Source organism: Gymnodraco acuticeps, unplaced genomic scaffold, assembly GCF_902827175.1.
Source record: "Gymnodraco acuticeps unplaced genomic scaffold, fGymAcu1.1, whole genome shotgun sequence".
NCBI classification, from domain to species: domain Eukaryota; kingdom Metazoa; phylum Chordata; class Actinopteri; order Perciformes; family Bathydraconidae; genus Gymnodraco; species Gymnodraco acuticeps.
This window is the reverse complement of record NW_022989912.1, coordinates 92,553-111,952: the sequence shown is the minus strand read 5'-3', so window position 1 is coordinate 111,952 and position 19,400 is coordinate 92,553. Positions and strand designations below refer to the sequence as shown.

Genomic DNA, 19,400 nt, shown 5'->3' with positions numbered 1-19,400 from the left:
AATACGAAAAGGTTCAACTACGCACACACACATAATCTCGGCTCGCGCAGCACGCTCACAGGCATAGATTGCGCAATAATGTATAGCGCACCTTGGAGGTACAGCGCAGGCATATTGTCATTCAAGAGATGCGTAGTTCTTTTGGAAAACATGTTTTTCTTTTAGCCTATTTCCCTCGTTAACGTAAATAATACTCATTACATTGACACATGCATTATTTATGATTAAAATAATGGTTGTTGGTAATGTAATAGCGACCCCCACAGATGTATGATTTCATTGCGTCCGTGGGAGCTCAGACCCCTCCTTATGGGAGCTCAGCTCCCATTGGCTCCCACATTACTCGAACCCAGCATGTGAAGGACACTGTTCTGGGAACAAGTTGTCCCAAATGCTCTGTATGTGATGACTACTTCCATTCTTGCAAGGATAATAAATACATGTATCCTGATTATTGAAACTCAAACCGATGATGAGTGATATTTTCACAACACCACTGTTATGTTTATTTTCCCAGAATGATGCTAATGTGGACTTTATAGTATAATAGTAGTACACATATAATGGGGTTATTTGACAGTGTTATTTTCAGTGCCTGTTTTTTTTACTTACATCTGTGCAGACTGTGCTCATTGTAAAAATGCAACAGAGACAGAGCTCATTTACCTTTGATGAGATTGTGGCTTTTACAATGTCTTGTAGCATTTTATTCAGCCCTTTTTCCTTTACAGTAAATGTAATGTTTTTTTTACAGACCGACAGTGGTTTGCTGGTAAAACAGAAAACATGCCTGCCTGCTTTTTCTGTTATCTCCATTGAAGGATAAATATTGCACAACCTTTGATCTGGCCTTCAAACACCAGGACAGCCAATCACCAATACATGTAAATTAGTCGTGAAGATAAATGGGATGTGAAATGGTGGGATTAAAAAACAATCACTAACCAGATTTTATATCTACTTTGTCCTCACATTCTGGACGCTGATAAACTGACATTTCCAAGCCATTTAATTGCGTCATTCATTCAAAGACATCATGCGTATTGGGGCTTTTTGATTATGTAATTTGTCCCAGTAGCATGTCAAATCAAGACAACAACTCTGCAATCAGACAGAAAAACAAGCTCATTAGAGGTCTCCCCTAGACTGTGGAACGACCTGCACTTTGTCAGTCCCCACACCACTGTCACCAGAGTGACACAACCGTGTAATTAAGACACACAGGGTGCCAGGGAGCTTTCCTTTTCCCCTGCTACATACTCATTAGAGTCACCTTTAAGGGTAATGTAAGCCTTTGTTGCAAACCTAAGGGAAATGAGCTGACAAAACAGAGAGCTATGAACTGTCATCTGAATCCTGCTGCAGTCTTGGGCTATATGTGCACAAGTTTAGCTAGTGATTTTGGCACCAGCATGGTTCCAGATCAAAGAGGCAAAAGCAGTGTCAGCAGGGCAAATAAATGTCCGTGTTAGAACACATGTTGGACATCCTCCTCCCAACAGACGAGAGCAACTAATCAGTGTGATTAGGACAGTCAGAAACACAACACCAATTCTGCTCTTTTCATGAAAATGTCCCACACGCAGTGTTGAACAGCCTGCAAGCTGTGCAGATTATTACACCGGTCACAGAGGCCACACAGCTCATCCACCAGAGCTTGCTATATGTGTTGATTATGAAAACAACACCTTATGGGGCGGTGGTGGCGAAGTCGATAGGGACTTGGCATGGCAACTGGAAGGTCACCAGTTCAAGTCCCGGCAAGACCAAGTGCTACCGAGGTGTCCCTGAGCAAGGCACCGTTCCCCACACTGCTCCCCGGGCGTCGTTCAAAATGGCAGCACACTGCTCCTAACACTATGATGGGTCAAATGCAGAGAAACAATTTCCCCACGAGGGATTAATAAAAGTCCTTATTCAGTAAATCATCTGTTCAGCTGCAAATTCTTTGTTTTACATGGTTAAAATGTGGATAAAAGACAGTTATATTAGTAAATATACATAGATCCTATATGTGAAAATGATATGCACCATCTTCACTGATTTTGCAGAATTGCTAGCAAGCCCCACCAACTCTGATACAATCGTAAGTATCGGCACAAGTGTTTTTTTAAATTGGCTATTTCTAAAATAACTTAATTTGACAATTATATGATGAGGTATATTTTTGACAACAAAGCAATTCAATTAAAGTAGCCCTATGGAGTTCTTTTGTACACGGATGACAAAAGTCGACATTAAGAGTTCCTCACCAAATACATGAATAACATGAATCCTTGAGGACTAAAGAAAAGGTTGAATGCATGTCGGTCCTCATAAAACATTCAATGTTTATGTCCATGTTTTAGGGGTGTAACGGTATCCGTATTCGTCCCGTACCGTCACGGTTCGGACGTCACGGTTCGGCACATGCAGTCACACGGCGAATACGCCTTTTTTTTACGAGTGGGAAAAAAGTCTGTCACTCAGGGCAGTATTACACTATTTATAATCCAGGGAGCTGTATTGTGCCTAAAAGCCAGCCGCCCGTAAATAACAAATGAAGAACAAAACACAACAAAACGAACACAATACACAAAGAAGAAAAGTTAGTATCTATGGCGAGTTCACACAACACACAGGAGCTAGAAGCTTCTGCTGCTTCTTTTAAATCAGGTGTGTGGGAACATTTCGGGTTCCCTGTGGACTACAACAATGATGGGGTGCGAGTTGTGGATCGGACGAGGACGGTGTGTCGGCGTTGTTCGACAGCGGTGCGGTATGCTAGTGGTAACACGTCAAACATGCTCAATCACATCCGAGTCAGTCTCAGTCCCCAGCGAGAGGGTTTTCTCGACGGCAGGTGACATAGTTACCGCCAACAGATCTGCCCTCACTGCTGACAACGTAATCAAACTCATCTTTTTGAAGAACAACTTGAAAATAGAGTAAAGCTTGAGTACCTGTATTTAGGCATAATGGCCTCACACACTCACAAGTTAATTACACATGTTAGACATTGCTCCTAAAGGTACATATTTTATTTAGTTTTATATTTATCATTGTATTTATTTTATATTTTGACATCAGGAGATGTTATACAGTTCTGTATTGCCTTTTATTGATTGTGATTGAAACACTTTCTTATTATTTATTTTAATATTTTCAAGACATTCTTTTTAGTTGTACAGCTTTTTAACCTTTTTGTTTGACATCAGCCATTATAAATAATATGGCCATCTGAGTGTTACTGTTTGTGTTTTGTTTTTAACTGTGTAATACAGTTAATGATTCCAAATGTTAGAGTTCCTTATTTTCATACCAAAACTTGCACGACTGTTAAAAATAAATAACAGCAAAAAAATAATTATGCATTTGGGACTTTTCTTTGCTTTTCCTTGTTGTACCGAAACCGTACCGAACCGTGACCCCCAAACCGAGGTACGAACCGAACCGTGACTTCTGTGAACCGTTACACCTCTACCATGTTTACTAGCTAGCAGTTATAAACTGCCTATGGAGGCACATTGCTGCATTTCATGACGCATAACTGCCAACTGTAAATCATCATCATCATCAATTGTGAAACCATTTCTAAAGATGTTTTCCATAGCGCTAATAGTGCTCATTAACTCCACAGGGTATCTTTATGGTTAACACATATATAGTACTATGACAGCAGATCACATTATACCACTGAATGTGGGTATGGAGGTAACTTACATGCATTTAAATATGATTGTAATTCACATGACCGTGTTACCAAAGCCTACACTAAAGACACAGGTTTTATTTTCTGCGTTCTTCTTCATGCCTCCCTTCTTGCTTCACATGCATCTTCTCCCTGCTATTCAGGTCCTCCCATAGCTGAGAGGCAGCGGTGAAAGGATGACGTGTGAAGAAGAAAGAATCTGTGGCACACTTGCTGGATCCATTTTAAACAGATATCAATTGCCTGATGTGTCACCGATGAAACGCATGTCACTGGGCGTGTAGTGGATTTTCTGAATTGTTTTAGCGTCTTACAGCTTCTTACTGATGATTGGTTCTGATCAAGTATTAATATGAAAGAACTGTCTTCAGTTATTCAGACAGTATCAATGAATCCTGATCCGTGAATGTAGTCAAAATGAACGATATGATGGTGCACAATGTTCTATTGATTCATACAGACACATCAAACTATAATCACGACTTTGTGAATGAAGATGATTCAAATTATGAAGCAGATTAAAGCCGTCAATCAACGTATTTTTAAATAAGCTAGTTGTATGATTACAATTCAAACACATTCATCTTTTGTGTTGTGTGTTGTATTCACTTTTGAGTGTGCAAGTGTAGCATCCAATTATAGACAAATGTAAAGCGAGGCCGAGCTAATGAATGTATTAATGAAGCATGCGTCATCATGTTTGAGTAGATACTGTAGCCGTAATATTATTACACATTAGTCTGACATTCCGCAAACTCTGATCTACAAATGTTTTCTTTCGGTGCCTGATGAAAATTCATACATGCTGCCTTCATTTGACACTCACGAAGATTTACTGAAGATAATAACTTGCAAATGCTGGTAACACTAAACTAAATGTCTCCCTGTTAAGGAATTTGTTGGCAAACATTGAATCAACTGTGCGATCTTCCCCCTCAGAAATGTCTCAAACACAACTTCATTCAGCTGCTTGCAATCGAGCTATCTATTAAAACACCATTCATTATGATAAATATATGCAATTATTGAAAGCAATTCTAGCTCCTTGTCATCCACAGTGAAATGTCTGATTACCCAATTCTTGTGCAATAAATAGCATGGTAATTGCTGCTCTTCAACATCCCTATCATCATCATATCTCTCTCCAGTAGTGTTCATGTGAGACGTATAGAGTTACTGTTCAGTAGTCATGTATTGTGGGTGGCTTTGACACCGTACAAATGATCGATCCATCTTAATTGAAAGGCAGTGTGGGCTCAGATCAGAGTCTAAAGGTGTTATAGTTGATGTGAAACGTAACTTCTCGACTAGTTGAGATATCTACAGCACAGGGACTGTCTAACACTGAAGGGCTCGACCAGATAAGCAGATCTGGATCAAGGTATCTGTGTGTTGTTTCTCAGCATGAAGCAGTTTACAGTCTGCTAAGAGACAGAGAGGAGAGTCCTCAACACATGAACATCATCGGGGACTGGGGAGGACACTCAACGGGAGTCTACACTGTCACACGGTCATGGAAACGCCACAGTACAGATGGTATTTTAGGAGGCAGCCAGGGAGAATGATTTTCCTCTGGGAGGGATATGAAGGGAGTTGGAACTAGAGGTGGCAGCAGAGGAGACAGCTGCAGATAAACAGGAGGAACTGAAGGGAACAATGACTAACACAAGGTCAAATGTGTAAAATATAAAATTGAATACGTTTAAAGGAACAAAAATGATACAACAGTAGTTAGAAGATACACAGAAACTAGTACGGTACACAGATCTACTCAACTTTAAACTGCCGGTAAAGCTTTGTACCATCTCTCATAAGTTGAAAAACTGAAATGGTGGTAAACCGTCTCGACTTGTCTTAAAATAGTCCATATATATTCACAAGCAAGTGATGCAATTAAATGATGGAGTTTGGTGGGTGAAGCCATTCTCTTTACAACATATGTTATTACCATGACCAGCGCTTAATGTTGCTGATTTAGTCAACTTGAACTTATATATTTCCAATAGAAAACATAACCCATTTCTACTATATTGCAGTTTCCCATGTGGATGTGTTCAAATGAAGAGGGCTGTCATTTGGTTCATTTCAGTCTGGGTGACAGACATCAAAGAGATGCTTTGGTAGTGGAGATATGCTGCATTGAGGCTGGCCATCAAAGAGCTCTGCATTCATTCACTGAACACCTTTTTTCCAGAAGCATTGTATTCACAGTAATCCTCTGAAGTGACCAGTTGCTCTCATCTACAGACAGATCCATGAACTGAACCAAAGAGATGTGCAGTATAAAGAAACACAACAGCTGGCAGCCTAAGAAGTACCTGAGTAACTAAGTAGGTACAGCACAGTACAATTGTAGATACTTTACTTGAAGAATGCAGAAGTATACGCAACTGGTTCTGGGCAATGTGAAGAAAATCATATATCCTGATAAGTTCGGCCAAAAACCTATTTCACTAAATATTGTGGCAATGAGGATTTTGATAAATACTCAGTGATGTGGATGTAATGACTAGAGATGTGTAGGAAAACAATAGGACAGCTAGAAAAGACTGGTAGGTTCAGAAAATGTAATCACTTTACTGCAATGCAGCCTTTACAACCATGAACAGACAACACTTTCCATATATTACGATATCTTAAATCACAGACCATCTCATAACACAATGTGAATGTAATATCGATATATGTTCCAGCCCCATTCGGCTGCAGAATGGACCCTGTTAGGTTTGTCCTTAGATTACAACTGATACATCAACTGTTGTAAATGATTTAATAGCCGTTATATATCCATTGGTTAGAACTTATAGACTCTTTTTAAAGGATTTCTTATAAGAAAGAGGTAACGCAAACTTTGAAATGTAAAAAAGCTTTTGCCAAATTTCATTTGGACGTGTCGAAGCAGGAGAGGTCCAGGTGTGTTCAATAACATTGGCAACGTGTTACTGTACATGTTGTTCACCGCAGTGGTTCACTGGGCTCGTTAGTGTTATTAGTTCCACCTGTGCTGTCCCCTGTCTGACAAGTCAAACTGTCTGCTGTGAAAATGAACTTTTTGCTATAGGTGGTAGAAAAAGTATCCAAACAAGACTTAAAGGGAGCTTACCACACAAACCAAATACTCTCTCACTAGTAAAAGTCATGCATTTAGAATTTTGTATTTTGTATACTAAAGTGCTGCTTTAAATAGAAATGATAATTTGTCTCATATTTGTTGCTGTTAAGGTCTGTTATGTTTGAAGTTGATGTTAAACATACTTGTATTTCATTATTGAATTATATATGGTGGCTTCTAAAGTATCTGGACTTAGTTTGGCTTTAGATAACATAAAGGCTAAATTAGAGTGTTATACATACATTCACATTGATGATATATCCTTGTTTTGGTGTTGCACAACCACTAAATGAAAACTGACTAAAGTAAAAGTCGGCCTACAAAAGTATAAAAAGCAAAAGTGCTTATTATGCAGAATGTCAAATGTCAGAATGTATGTTTTATTAAGAAGTGCTTTACTTTTTATAGTTTCTCTAGTGTAGCGTTTTCACAAAATATAGTGTTGGATAGAATAGAACAACGTATTATCTTTTATCATGTGTTTAGTATGGAAAGTAGTATAAAGTAGCATAAGATAGAACATTTCAAGTAAAGGCTACTAGTACCTCAAAGTATATTGGTAGTAGACCAGACCTACATAGCCACAAGTTGGTGTATTATTGTATTTTTGCTAGAATTTAGTCTAACCAAAATCTGCATAACTTCTAAGGGACAAAAGTAGTAAGACCTTTATTTTCTATTGAATATATTGCACTCACCGCTGTGTTGTCCTTCAGAAGTATTTTTCTTCGAAGTGTGTTTGCCTCCGTCGGAGTCTTGTCTGCTCAGCACATCGGACTGCCGCCCGGTTTGTCTCGACACGTTGAACCGGGCGCTCTTCTTCCGGACCCGGTCCACGGCCCGGTCCGACGCCCGGTCCACAGCCCGGTCCACCGCCCGGTCCACGGCCCGGTCCGACTCCGGGGCGGATTGGCTCCTCTCCGGGTCATGGTTGTTCTCTGGTTCTGAACCCACTTTCACCAACGCATTTCTTGTCCGTGTTAGAGCAGAAGTCACCGAGCCCATCACTAAATAAAAAATAAAAAAACGTTAAAAAGCGTCAGTTGGTATCGGTTACTCTGAGATTAACGTTAATTGTACTCAAAACCTGTTGAAACTTGACTCTATTTTTGTTTTACTCGCCATTTCCAACAAAAAGAAAGCGCGGAAAAAGAAAACACCCACCTCTGTCATTCACACACCGTTGTCATGTTGGGCTCACGTAATTTATAGCACGATATCGAAATGATTAATGAAGCAAAAACTTAGTTTAACCGGATCATGTTGGCATGTCTCCCTGGGTTTGTGTTTCCTCCGCCAGACGCGTCACGGGGAGAAAGTTGGTCCGTAGACAAACACACCGATCTCTCGGGGATAACCCGCGAAAACAAGCGACATTAATTAACGGGAAAGTATCCCTGATTATTAAATGAGCAGAAATCCAACTGCATTGACTTAATTAAGCCTAATATTGATTATGATAATCAAAAACACCAGTACGCCCTCCTTAAAATCACGTATAGGCTACCTAGGATAAATTATCGCGAGATTTAGTCATGGTCAAATTAGTTAATTAAAAGAATGGGATTATGAAGTATCTGGGTAGCCTACTTCTGACAAAAGAGAAGCCTGCTGTTAATGTCCCACCACCGGAGGTAGTTCAATTAACATTCATCACCGACAGATGGCAGTCAAATACAGCCAGTCTCTCTGTGAACTCAGGGAAGGTCTATTCTATTTGATCGGTTTTTGACTGATTCTGACTCAACAGCTCTTATATTCCGTACTGCACATTATCTCATTGTAGCATCAATGATTGTTATTGTATTGTGGAACCAGTGACCTGTGTAAAGACCATCATTTTGTGATAATAAAATGTGATTTTGGTTAACTTATTAGAAATCTTTTTAAATCCTTTACTTAAGTGTAGCAAAGCAATCGTTTAAGAACGCTTAATTAAAACGGTCTGCAATCAAATATTTGTTTAAATAAAAGCACATCAGTATTATCAGTCAAATCTGGAAATGCTTAAGCAAAGTATCTCAAAACACAGTGAAACGGATTTTAGCCCTTATGCTGCCCACTGCTGGAAAAAGTTTGCATTGGATTGAATGCCCCACAAAAGCCATTTTGAAAAATAAGCTAGTTTTTTTTTTTAAATGATACAGTTGACAGTGTTCCACAGCTTGAATGTATCAACTTGTACTTTTATTTAAATTGTATTTGCCTATCAAGCACTTTTAAAGTATATGATAAGGTGGTGTATAAATGAACTTCACTTCGTTTTAATCATACATATGAAGAATGGTTCTACTACTTCTACTACTCTATTTTCAAAAAGGAAATACCAGCAAAACTAGCACACACCAATACCAAACACAAGTATATGCACACAAATGAGTATCGGTCTCACTGGTTTATTGCTGCATACAGGCAATTGTGACATTATCAGCATACAGATTTCCTGTATTGTGTGCATGCGGTATTGATCAAAAATACTACTATGGTTACAAAGAAAGATTTTTGTAGACCTCAATGAGGATTTCTAAGCTGTGCTGATTTCATTATTGTGTCCAAACAAATGTGACAAAGGTAATACTTTCAGTAGAGGAGGAAGCAAAATACAGTCTGTGTGAACTAACAGGCATACTGGATCATCACATGTAAAAAGGCACTTTTCAAAGCGGTCTGCTTTCTGTGTTTTGTGTTGGTTTGCTTGCTTGTAGCCCCAGTGAAATGTGTTTCTTCGTATTGCTCTTATTGTTTTGCAAACACATTATTACTCCATGTCATTGTGGTTCTGGGTTGACTCGTTGATCACCTGAACAATGATACAAAGAAAAGAGAAAGGTGAGCAGGGTTATTAGTCTGAGACCATCATAACACTACTTCATTGATTAAAAACCACTTGAAGTGAATTTTACCTGACCATCTCTGGTCTCAATGGTCTTAATGAGAACCTTCTTAGTTGTTGTAGCTTCAAAATGAGGTTTGGAATCCATCATTGTTTCTAAAAAAAAAAAAAGTGTGTTTATTATCTGCCTATATAATAAGCAATACTAACATTCCTGCTAACATGCACACTGTTATCCTACCTCTCAGGTTTAGGGATGAGAAGTTTGGCATTGGGGTGATTCTGAAATAAGAGAAAGTACAGTCCGAAGATCAATATCTGGTCTTTGCTGCATATCTGTAACATTCATTTGCATATCTGTCAAATCTTCATCCTTCACCTGTTCTCCTCTCCCTCCAGCAGCTTCCTGTAGGTGGCAATCTCAATGTCCAGGGCCATCTTGACATTGAGGAGGTCCTGGTACTCCCGGAGGTGACGGGCCATCTCGTCCTTCATGTTGTGAATGTCCTCCTCCAGGCGGCCAACGGTGTCCTGGTAACCACCCGTCTCCAGGGAGAAGTTCTCCTCTAGCTCGCTCATCTGGCGCTCCAAAGACTCATTCTTGGATGGCAGCCAAGTGAAAACAAAGGCATTTAGGCAGTGGAAATAACTTTAACTCCTACGGTTGTTTTTTTTGCTTTTGTGACCTGTAAAAACAGCCCTCTCCTCTATTTGCTGTGTCATTATTTGAAGGCATGCAGCTTTTTCTGAACTTTTGGGCTCCGTTTATTTGGTTCCAGCTATATATTGGTTGAAAACATTAGTTTTTTGTTGAATACTCACAGTTCCTTTAAGGGAATCCACCTCGCAGGTAAGTGACTGAACTTGGCGTCTGTAGTCGTTGGCTTCTTGCTTAGCCATTCTCAGGGCCTCATTATTCCTGGCTGAAGCTTCGGTGAGGTCAGCAAACTGTCAACCAAACATAGACAGAGGAGGGGAGAACTGAGAAATCAACAGTTGAATAAATGATGAGTCAGAGGTTGAGGGAGAAGTGACTGGCAGATAGTGTAAACTGGGTAAATTGTGTAAGATGTGGCCAGACGTGACACAGCAGCTTGGTTGTCAAAGCAGTAAGCATGTGATGATGTAAAAATATCATGTGATGATTAGCATGGCCAAAATAATTGAGATTCACAATATTATACTAATAATCATAAAAATATGCTTTTTATTATTGAATCACAGATAGGAACATTTTTAAATGAATATCCCCATGCATAAATAAAGGATAATTCATTTAAAAATTGCAACATTATATGAGTCTATTATTTCTCCCATGAGTATTGTTGTGTTTTCTTTTAATCAGTTATTATTTTCCAGCTATTTCAAATCACTTATGTGAGGATATTTACCATTATCCTGATAACGGAAATACACCACAATCGCCATGTTGTCTGTGTTTTTATATCCAAATACCAGTGGCAAACCGTGTCTATCACAACTGGACCTTCTGTAGACACACACACCCCCCCGCCGCCGCCGCGTAGTGCATGGTCCGAGAAGGACAAACAAATCAACGTAACACTGTAATATTACAGATCAACAACACAGATACGATTCTCACTTATTAATTGTATATACATTTATTTTCATGTTATTACATTTTATTTATATAATTAAATCGATTTTTTGTTTGTTTTATCCGAGTGTTCCAGGGTATTCTCTGAATACCTTGAAGGCCCTGACGGTTCGCCACTGCCAAATACTATTCAGATTTCACAGGTGGTTTGGAACTTGGTCAGCCATTTTTGTCTCTGCAAATTATTGTTATTACTGCCAAAAACAATGCCAATGAGGGTCATTAAACTGAGCTGGGGGTCAGAAAACCAAAACAACAAGGGTGAAAGACACTAAAATGTTCAAGGGGATCTGCGGGGTCGGTTGAGTTACCACTATTACCTCATTCACACCAACGCAACTCCGGTTCAAGCTCCGTGCTAGAGCTTTTCAGGTTCAGAACTGGTTCTTCGGTTTAGCTCCGGCTCTTTTCACACCGCCCAGTGTCCGACTGGTGCTGCGTCATTGCGTCATCGTTTGCGTCATGACGTAACCGTTTGCGTGCCTGCTTCATAAAGCCAAACCGCGCGGAAACCCCTCACAGCTGACACCGACAACAACAACAACAACAACAACAACAACAACAATGGCCGATTGTGCTCCAGCTTCCTCTGTACCTCTTCGGAAGACCAGATTCCCAGTAGGTAGCTGGTCTCTTCAGTGGACCACTGCTGCTTGTTAAGTTTCTCCATCGTTGTGTACAAACTGGATAAAACGCGGGCTTTTTGTTGTTGTTCAGGAGTTGAACCGTTGGCCGGACAATTTTTTGGTGCTCGAAATGAACCGGATTCCGGAGCTAAGAGGCTGCTCCGCTGCGGTGTGAACAGGAAATCCCGGTGCTTTTCAAGCTCCAGCTCCGAACTGGCCCTGAAACACCGTTGGTGTGAATGAGGTATATGAGAAACAGTTTCCCAGTAGGATTAGATATATGATCAATTACTAATACATTGATTATACATTTAATACATTTGTATCTCTTAGATGAAGCTCAGCGCAAGTTCGTTCAGAAAGACTGGTATACAATCCCTCCGCAGCTGCTTATAATCAGCTCATCACGGGCTTCCTGCTAACCTATTACATTCACCTCAATCTCAGCAGCCAATCATCGTGCTGCAGCCAAACTTGAAAATGGTTTTCTTCTCTCCTGCAGTCAGCTGTGATTTCAGGTGTTCTTGCTGCCGACCACATCCTCCCCATCCACCTCCTTTCATCACATCCAGTGCCAGGAGAGCTAATCCAAAGACCTCATCACATCCCCTCTTCATCCCATCTCCTCATCAAATCCAGATCTTCAGCATCATCACCAGTGTCTAGACCCCGGGGGGGTTCCCTATGCTCACGGCTGCATTTCCCCCTTTAGATATACGATTTCAGGATCGGGGTCTAATCGCCAAAGACTAACATTTATCATATACCATGTGTCAATAAACGTTCTTTAAACAAAATGAAGTCTCTCCTGATTGAAATGTTATCAGTGTCTTATGTTGTGAAGCGCTTCGGGATTTGTCTTGGCAGATGAGTAGCGCTATATAAATTCAATTTATTATTATTATTATTATAATAGTCCATTGTATTTACCTTGGATTTGTACCAGTCCTCAGACTCATGGAGGTTTTTGGAGGCCAGGTTCTCATACTGCAGGCGCACGTCTCTCAGAGCAGCAGTCAGGTCAGGTTTGACCATCTCCATGTCCACCTGCACATGATGCTGCTGCTGGATCTGGGTCTGCATCTCAAGCATTTCCTGCAATACAATCAACAACATGTACAAATACTTCCAAAATAGTAGGTAGACTATTTTTATTTTTGCCCTTATAACTTTCCTGGCTGTATTAAATTGCTCTGATCCATTGAACTCGAACAACTTGGTCCTGGCCAGATTAACAAATACCTCAAATTATTTGGCACAGTATTCATTGGGGTGATTTAGTTTATGAGGCACAGTACTTCTGCAGTAGACTGGTTGAGCTTTAGCCCAACAAAAGTAAATGTACCTCATCATGCAGCTTCTTGAGGAAGTTGATTTCATCCTGCAGCGATTCGACCTTCCGCTCCAGGTCCAGTCTGGCGAGGGCAGCATTGTCCACATCCTGTGTAGTGACAATGACTCCTAATAAGGTGACTTGAATATTGCATTATATGTTGCTGACAGACAGAAAATGCCCTTCCACACATGCTGTACAGGCACACTCACACAACAGCTACCTACACAAAATGACCCATTGTGCAGCAAGGTCACAGACACATGCATCCAATAGAAATTAACTGAGGCACATGACAAGTGTCCCTGCAGATGTTTTCTCGTGATTTACATGAGTTGTTTACACTGCAGTACCTTTTACACAGTCCTCAAGTACTTTACAGGCACATTTACAGAGGTTGAACTGCACTACAGTTTATCCCTATAATGCACTTGCTTTCATTTCAGGTACTAGCTTACTCACAGGTTAAGAACTTACATGGAACACATATTAAAGGGTCATAAAAGTATACCTATAAAGTATAAGTGTATAAAGTACCTTAACAACCAAAAGCGATACAAATAAAAAACATAATATATTATAATATGACACTCTGAAAGGGGTTTTCAGGATAATTCGTTTTTTTTCCCTATGGTACATTTGCCTACTTTTACCTGAATGCATGATTTGACCTTGTTGTATTTTTGGATTCAGGTATATCTCCAAATTTTCTGTGAGATTGTTTCAATACATTTAGGAATTCCTTTGATTTAATAAAGGAGTAGAGCACCCAGAGCCACACAACATTATTCAAGAGGCTCTTGATCCCATGTGTCGTTTCCAAACTGCATTCTTAACCTGATAGTCTCTTTTTAGTAATTCCTCTGAAGGTTCTGTTAAAAGTAATTAGGACATCTTACCATGTTATACCTGAATGCAGCAAAGCATGACGCAAATATCCTCTTATGACCAAGAAAATACATTTTGCAAATATTAGGGGGGGGGGGGGGCTCTTTCTTCAGTGTTTAAAAAATAAATAAAAGATTAATGGCTTACTTTTAAAAAGCACATGACTGGTAAACACATGAGTTAGAGTCGTACTTTTGCATGACTTTAAGGAGAAACTCAGTTGTATAGATCTGTCAATGTAAGTGTATAATTGCAAGTTGACTAAATACTTTTCAGCCCTATAATGTATTGCAATCAAAACAGCAAACTATATATTATTGTATTTTCTCCTCTGTTCATGCGCCATCGCAGTGCAACACACCACTGTGCTTTGTCAGGGCGTTGGCAGGCTGGTAATTGAGGTATCAGCAAATGAAGGAGCTTTGCCCCTGCTCTAATGCCACAAACAAAGTGTGCTATTCAGCAGGGTTTCCCAACAGGCCCGGGGCAGGAAGAGTGACTGTCTGCCTGACTGGACGAGAGCCGTCTGCTGGCCCTGCATTGTTGACTGTGTGCCACCATGGCAGGCCCCAGTGGACTTCCTTCCTGTCATTCATATAGGACAAGGTTGAGATGGTACAATGTATTGATAATGCACTGTAAGCCCTAAAAAGCACATCACTGGAAAGTTTGAGTTGTGTTACAGGAAATGTACCTAATTTTTCTTTTGTTTTCTACCGTGACATGCGTTTGAAACTCTTTGCACAGCTCATTATCACTTCACTAATAACCACGGACCCAGTGATATACAACAATCACTGACTAGCCCATTAAGAGTGACATTTTAATGTGCTGATGCTCTCCCAGAATGAGACACTCGGATCACATGGTGGCTTGTCTTTTCGCTCTGATAATCACATTGGCTCGACACTGTTGTTGTGCCCAGCTTATTCAGTGTGACCAGTCAGACTTAAAAGATCTCGTCTCGTTGCAGGCCTGATTTAACTCAACAGCCACAACTTGGCCTTTTGTACCAGGACAGGGTCAGTTCTGCTCTATGGTTATTTCAGCTCATGGCTAGAATCTGCTGTTGTGCCATCAGAAAAGCTCATTCCTGTCTCTGCAGCTCATAGGCAATAATTAGATGTAGGAGAGAAAATGGGAACGTTAGAAGACATCACTAAGAGACTCATAGAGATAATTGAGGTTTATCTAATCTCTTTGACATCACTTGTTTAAGGTTGTATTTAAGCCGGAATAGCAGTGCTCGTCAGGGGCGCTTCTAGGGGGGGGGGGGGGGGGGGGGGAAGTGCCCCCCTAACACTGACTTTGGACCCCTCTGTGGCCCCCCTAAAAATGAAAAAAAAAAAAGAACGATATTTGTCATTCTAGTCGGACCCATTAGAGCATTCACGGGTCTCCAACACATCGATCACGAGCTACCGGTATCTCGCAAGCCCTCAATAGCCCCCACTTTACAAATATTTTTTTTTTAACAAGCCGTCATCGCCACGGAGGAGCACACAGTCTCTGTGAGCGAGCGAGCAAGACAGATAGACAGCACTAGAGAGAGCACACCTTTATCTATTTAATGTGTTGTAAAAAATAAAGAAATCATTCCAATGTGTAGCCTACTATAGGACAGTAAAAAAAAAAAATACTGTTTGAAAGGGGAGTGATTAGTAAAATATGCATAAATAAAAAGACAGAATACTATAGGTAACATAAGATAAGAATAAACAAGTTTAAATGATTTGTTATTGGTTGTGATCATATTCTAAAGATTTTTTGATTATTGAAAAGTATACAGCTCCCGTTCATATGAGTGTTGAGAGCTGTATCCATAAATTCCTTTTGTGCTCAAAGTGCACCAGATTGATGCATTTAACTTCAACATTTGTGAACATGCATGCCCCCGGACCCCCCTAGAGAAGGTTAGGTCCACCCCCAAATAAAGCAGGTTAAAATAATTTTCTTTTAGTAAACACTGAAAACGGGTCCCACAGACCCAAACAGCATACAAAGGTAAGCATATAATAATGTGTAATGAAACAAATACCAATAACTGTATTGCATTGTTTTCTTAGGTGTATGCGCACTTCATACTGTCTTTTTCGTCCTGCATTTATTGTGCCCCCCTCAGAAAATAACTGGCCCCAGCCTGGCCCCCCCCAGTCAAATTGGTCTAGAACCGCCACTGGTGCTCATTCACATTTTTGCAGTTGAAAAGGTTATTACCTATAATAACTCTGTTTGCAAAATCCCTATCCGTCATAAAAACATCACGGATTCAGAGGTTTCCGTGATGCTTAGAGAGTGAAAACGCTTAATTTCACTCGAGTCATACATTACCTGTCTGAAGCTCTGCATGCTGTGCTCAGCCTCCTCCCTCTGAGATGTCTCATCCTGCAACCTGCAAAGATAGACAAAAAACATTCATTATTTTTTACAGTGGATGGCACTCTTTAACCTCAAAAACAGACATCAGTCCTTGTTCTGGCTCCACTTCTTTATGCTTGCAAACATTGCAGTGACAGAGCTGCGGCAGCTTTTTCAAGACCAGGATTTTGCGCAGTGCCCAGCATTTAGACTCAACCTGTATTAAAGCCTGTAATAAGTTCATGAATAAAAAGCAAGGCGTGTACATAATTAAAATAGCGGATCTGCTTTGTAAGCCTGATACAACTAAATCTGGAGTTTCTTTAACATCACAGAGTGCAGAAAAGTGACGTGCCACGCCTCCTACTTCTCTCTCAGCCTGTCGATGTCATCTGCCAGGTTGTCCCGGTACACCTCCACCCGGGCCTTGTCGTTGGTGAGCTGGTCCACTTGGTGCCTCAACTCCCGCATCTCGTCCTCGTACAGATCTCCCACCCGGGACGTGCCTTTGCCCCGCAGCTGCTCCAGCTCCGCCAGCAGGATCTTGTTCTGCTGCTCCAAGAAGCGCACCTTGTCGATGTAGTTTGCAAAGCGGTCGTTGAGAGACTGCATCTGCACCTTCTCGTTGGTGCGGTTCGTCATGAACTCGCTGTTTATGGCGTCGGACAAGGAGAAGTCCAAGTTGTCAGAGGACAGCCGGGGCATGGCTGCGCTGCTCCGGAGCCTCTGGGTCTTGGTAGCGTACATGGTCGGGGCGGAGGAGAGCCCGTAGGAGACCCGGGTGGAGCGCACCGGGCTGGAGAACTGGCGACTGGAGTAGCTGCTCCTCGTCGCTACTTTCTCCCCGCCAAACATCTTTTTGTAGGAAGAATGTGGAACTCTGTGAGACATCTTGCTGGTTTATGTTAAGGTAATGGCTCAGTACTGCTCTTGTCCAAACTGCATCAGCGGAGTGCGCTTGGGAAGGCGTTTCCTACACCATTATTCATTTATAGTCTCCTCCTCATGCAAATTACTCTACGGTGACTTGAGTGACACCCTCACCATCCAATCAGAGAACAGAACATACGAAGGTTTTCTTTCAGGTTCAACAGATCCTGGATCACAAGGCAACACCGTCATTGGGCAGAATAAAGGGAGGCTATGTGAATTGCTCTGTTCTTATTTAACATTAAAAGTCACTTTAAAAAGGAGTTTATATCACATTTGGGTAATCACATTGCTTTAAATAACACATGAGTGTCAGGAGATGCTGATTGGGCTCTTCGTGGTTCTTTTGAGGATTTATTTTTGGATTGTTTGACAAATCTGTCCACAAATAATAGAAAGCACTAAACAAATAAGATAGTGGTCTCTTCTTCAAAAACGTTCTAAGTTTAACTTATTTATTGGGACACAGAAGATGAAAATAAAAAGGTCACATTTAAATGTGTTACTCTGGGAGAGAAAAAGGTTTTCCCACGGCTTTGTCCAAGGAAACTTTAATTCTCCCATTCCAGATTTGAGATAATGCACTACTGACAATTGCTTCCTGTTACCTGATTCATCTACTGTATTTAATCAATGTATTCCTCCCCTCGTCTCATGCTTTGGAGAGATTTTTTTTTAAAAATCACACACTCTACATGCATTTTCACCCTTCGTAGGTTTGTCCCATCTATTTTACGGAGCATGGTAACCGTTAGCCTGCTACACATGCTCAAACTTCAGAATGAAAAGGGCAAGTCAGCAGTTTCACAATTGTTAATCAAGTTAATTAGGTATTGTCATACTGATATGTACAAACTGTGAAGACCACTGAGACAAATGTAACATTTGTGATATTGGGCTATATAAATAAACATTGATTGATTGATTGATTGATTGATTGAGAGGACATCATGCAAAGGACTGAACAGGCAAACACAAATTAATCCTGCTGACTTATCTATAAGTATTTGATGATCACACACTCATGAAAACAGAACGTAGCAGAGGTTTTGATGGGGTACAAAACCATCCAATACCTGCAGGTTTGTCTGTTTCATATTAGTCTCTTTTTCTTCAGATTGACCTGCAGCAAATCACAAAACATACCAGATATGTCAGATGAGACTCCCCTTTTACTTGTCTGTACTTCTGTGGCTTTCCTTTCTCTTTCCTCTCCATACAGAGCTGTCAGTGCTGCAGTGCTGCTGACTAGCTGAGGGTCAGTGATTGTGAGGGGAGACGCAGGGCAGCAGAGCTGAGACAGTGACACTCTACACCCCTCAGACACACTGCACTGTTGCTGCTGGGTCTTTTGGGCTCAGTGATGTTTTTCTTTGATTTATAGCACAGATACACAAATAACAGATATTTCTTTTAAAGTGGATTTCACATGTTTGCCTCGAGGGCTGCAGAGGTTTCAGGTTGGCACTGTGCCCATGATAAATGACTGTGCAGGCTATCTTTGCGAAGCAGAGGCAGGAAAAAGTGCTGTGTTAAACATCAAGTCTTGCTTTGTCCAAGCAAAATGGAGGACAAGTTAAAGGTTGTAGAATGTAAATCCATATCCACGTATTTGCAAGAAAAACAAAGATTCATTTTTTTTTGTGCCAAACATCTTCATTTGATGTTTCTCCCGTTGTATGCAGTGGCAAAAAAAGTATTCTGACCACTTTATTATCAGAGTAGAAAAACAGAATAACTAAACAGTTTTGCTCTAAAATAAATGCATAGCGGAGTATTTACCTTAAAATGGGATAGAGTATACAGAGCAGGATACATGAAACTACTTAAAGCACACAAACCTCATAATACATAAGTACAGTACTCCAGTAAATATTATTTCCACTACTGCTCGTATGCAGTAACTTTGGAAAATGCTAGCCAGAACATGGAAATTATTGGACATTATTTTTCTTTACTCAATGACATTAAGAAATCAATAAAGTAACACTTTTCCGGAGTGTGCAAAGCG

At 40.5% G+C, this 19,400-nt stretch overlaps 2 protein-coding genes across 4 annotated transcripts in view; both read right to left on the bottom strand.

Annotated features, from left to right (window-relative positions):
- The window catches only part of pde1cb (phosphodiesterase 1C, calmodulin-dependent b), a 129,758-nt gene extending 121,668 nt beyond the window's left edge, over positions 1–8,090 (bottom strand). For 2 of the 3 annotated variants that reach the window (XM_034208113.1, XM_034208132.1), the window contains exons 1-2: positions 7,968–8,090; positions 7,502–7,810 (exon numbers count right to left, since the gene is read on the bottom strand). In XM_034208113.1, coding sequence (XP_034064004.1) covers positions 7,502–7,808 — 307 coding nt within the window. In that variant the 5' untranslated portion in view covers positions 7,809–7,810; positions 7,968–8,090. Of the gene's footprint in view, positions 1–7,501; positions 7,824–7,967 lie in introns of those variants that run through there. The other variant, XM_034208123.1, reaches the window with a different exon arrangement.
- Positions 8,091–9,165: 1,075 nt separating this feature from the next.
- Positions 9,166–17,443, bottom strand: LOC117541085 (vimentin A2-like). Its single transcript, XM_034208171.1, has 9 exons — positions 16,827–17,443; positions 16,433–16,493; positions 13,226–13,321; positions 12,811–12,975; positions 10,459–10,584; positions 10,016–10,236; positions 9,878–9,918; positions 9,707–9,792; positions 9,166–9,603 (listed from the first exon to the last, which is right to left on the bottom strand). The coding sequence occupies exons 1-9, from the start codon at positions 17,348–17,350 to the stop codon at positions 9,562–9,564; spliced, it is 1,362 nt and encodes a 453-aa protein (XP_034064062.1). The 5' UTR covers positions 17,351–17,443; the 3' UTR covers positions 9,166–9,561.
- Positions 17,444–19,400: the final 1,957 nt, after the last annotated feature.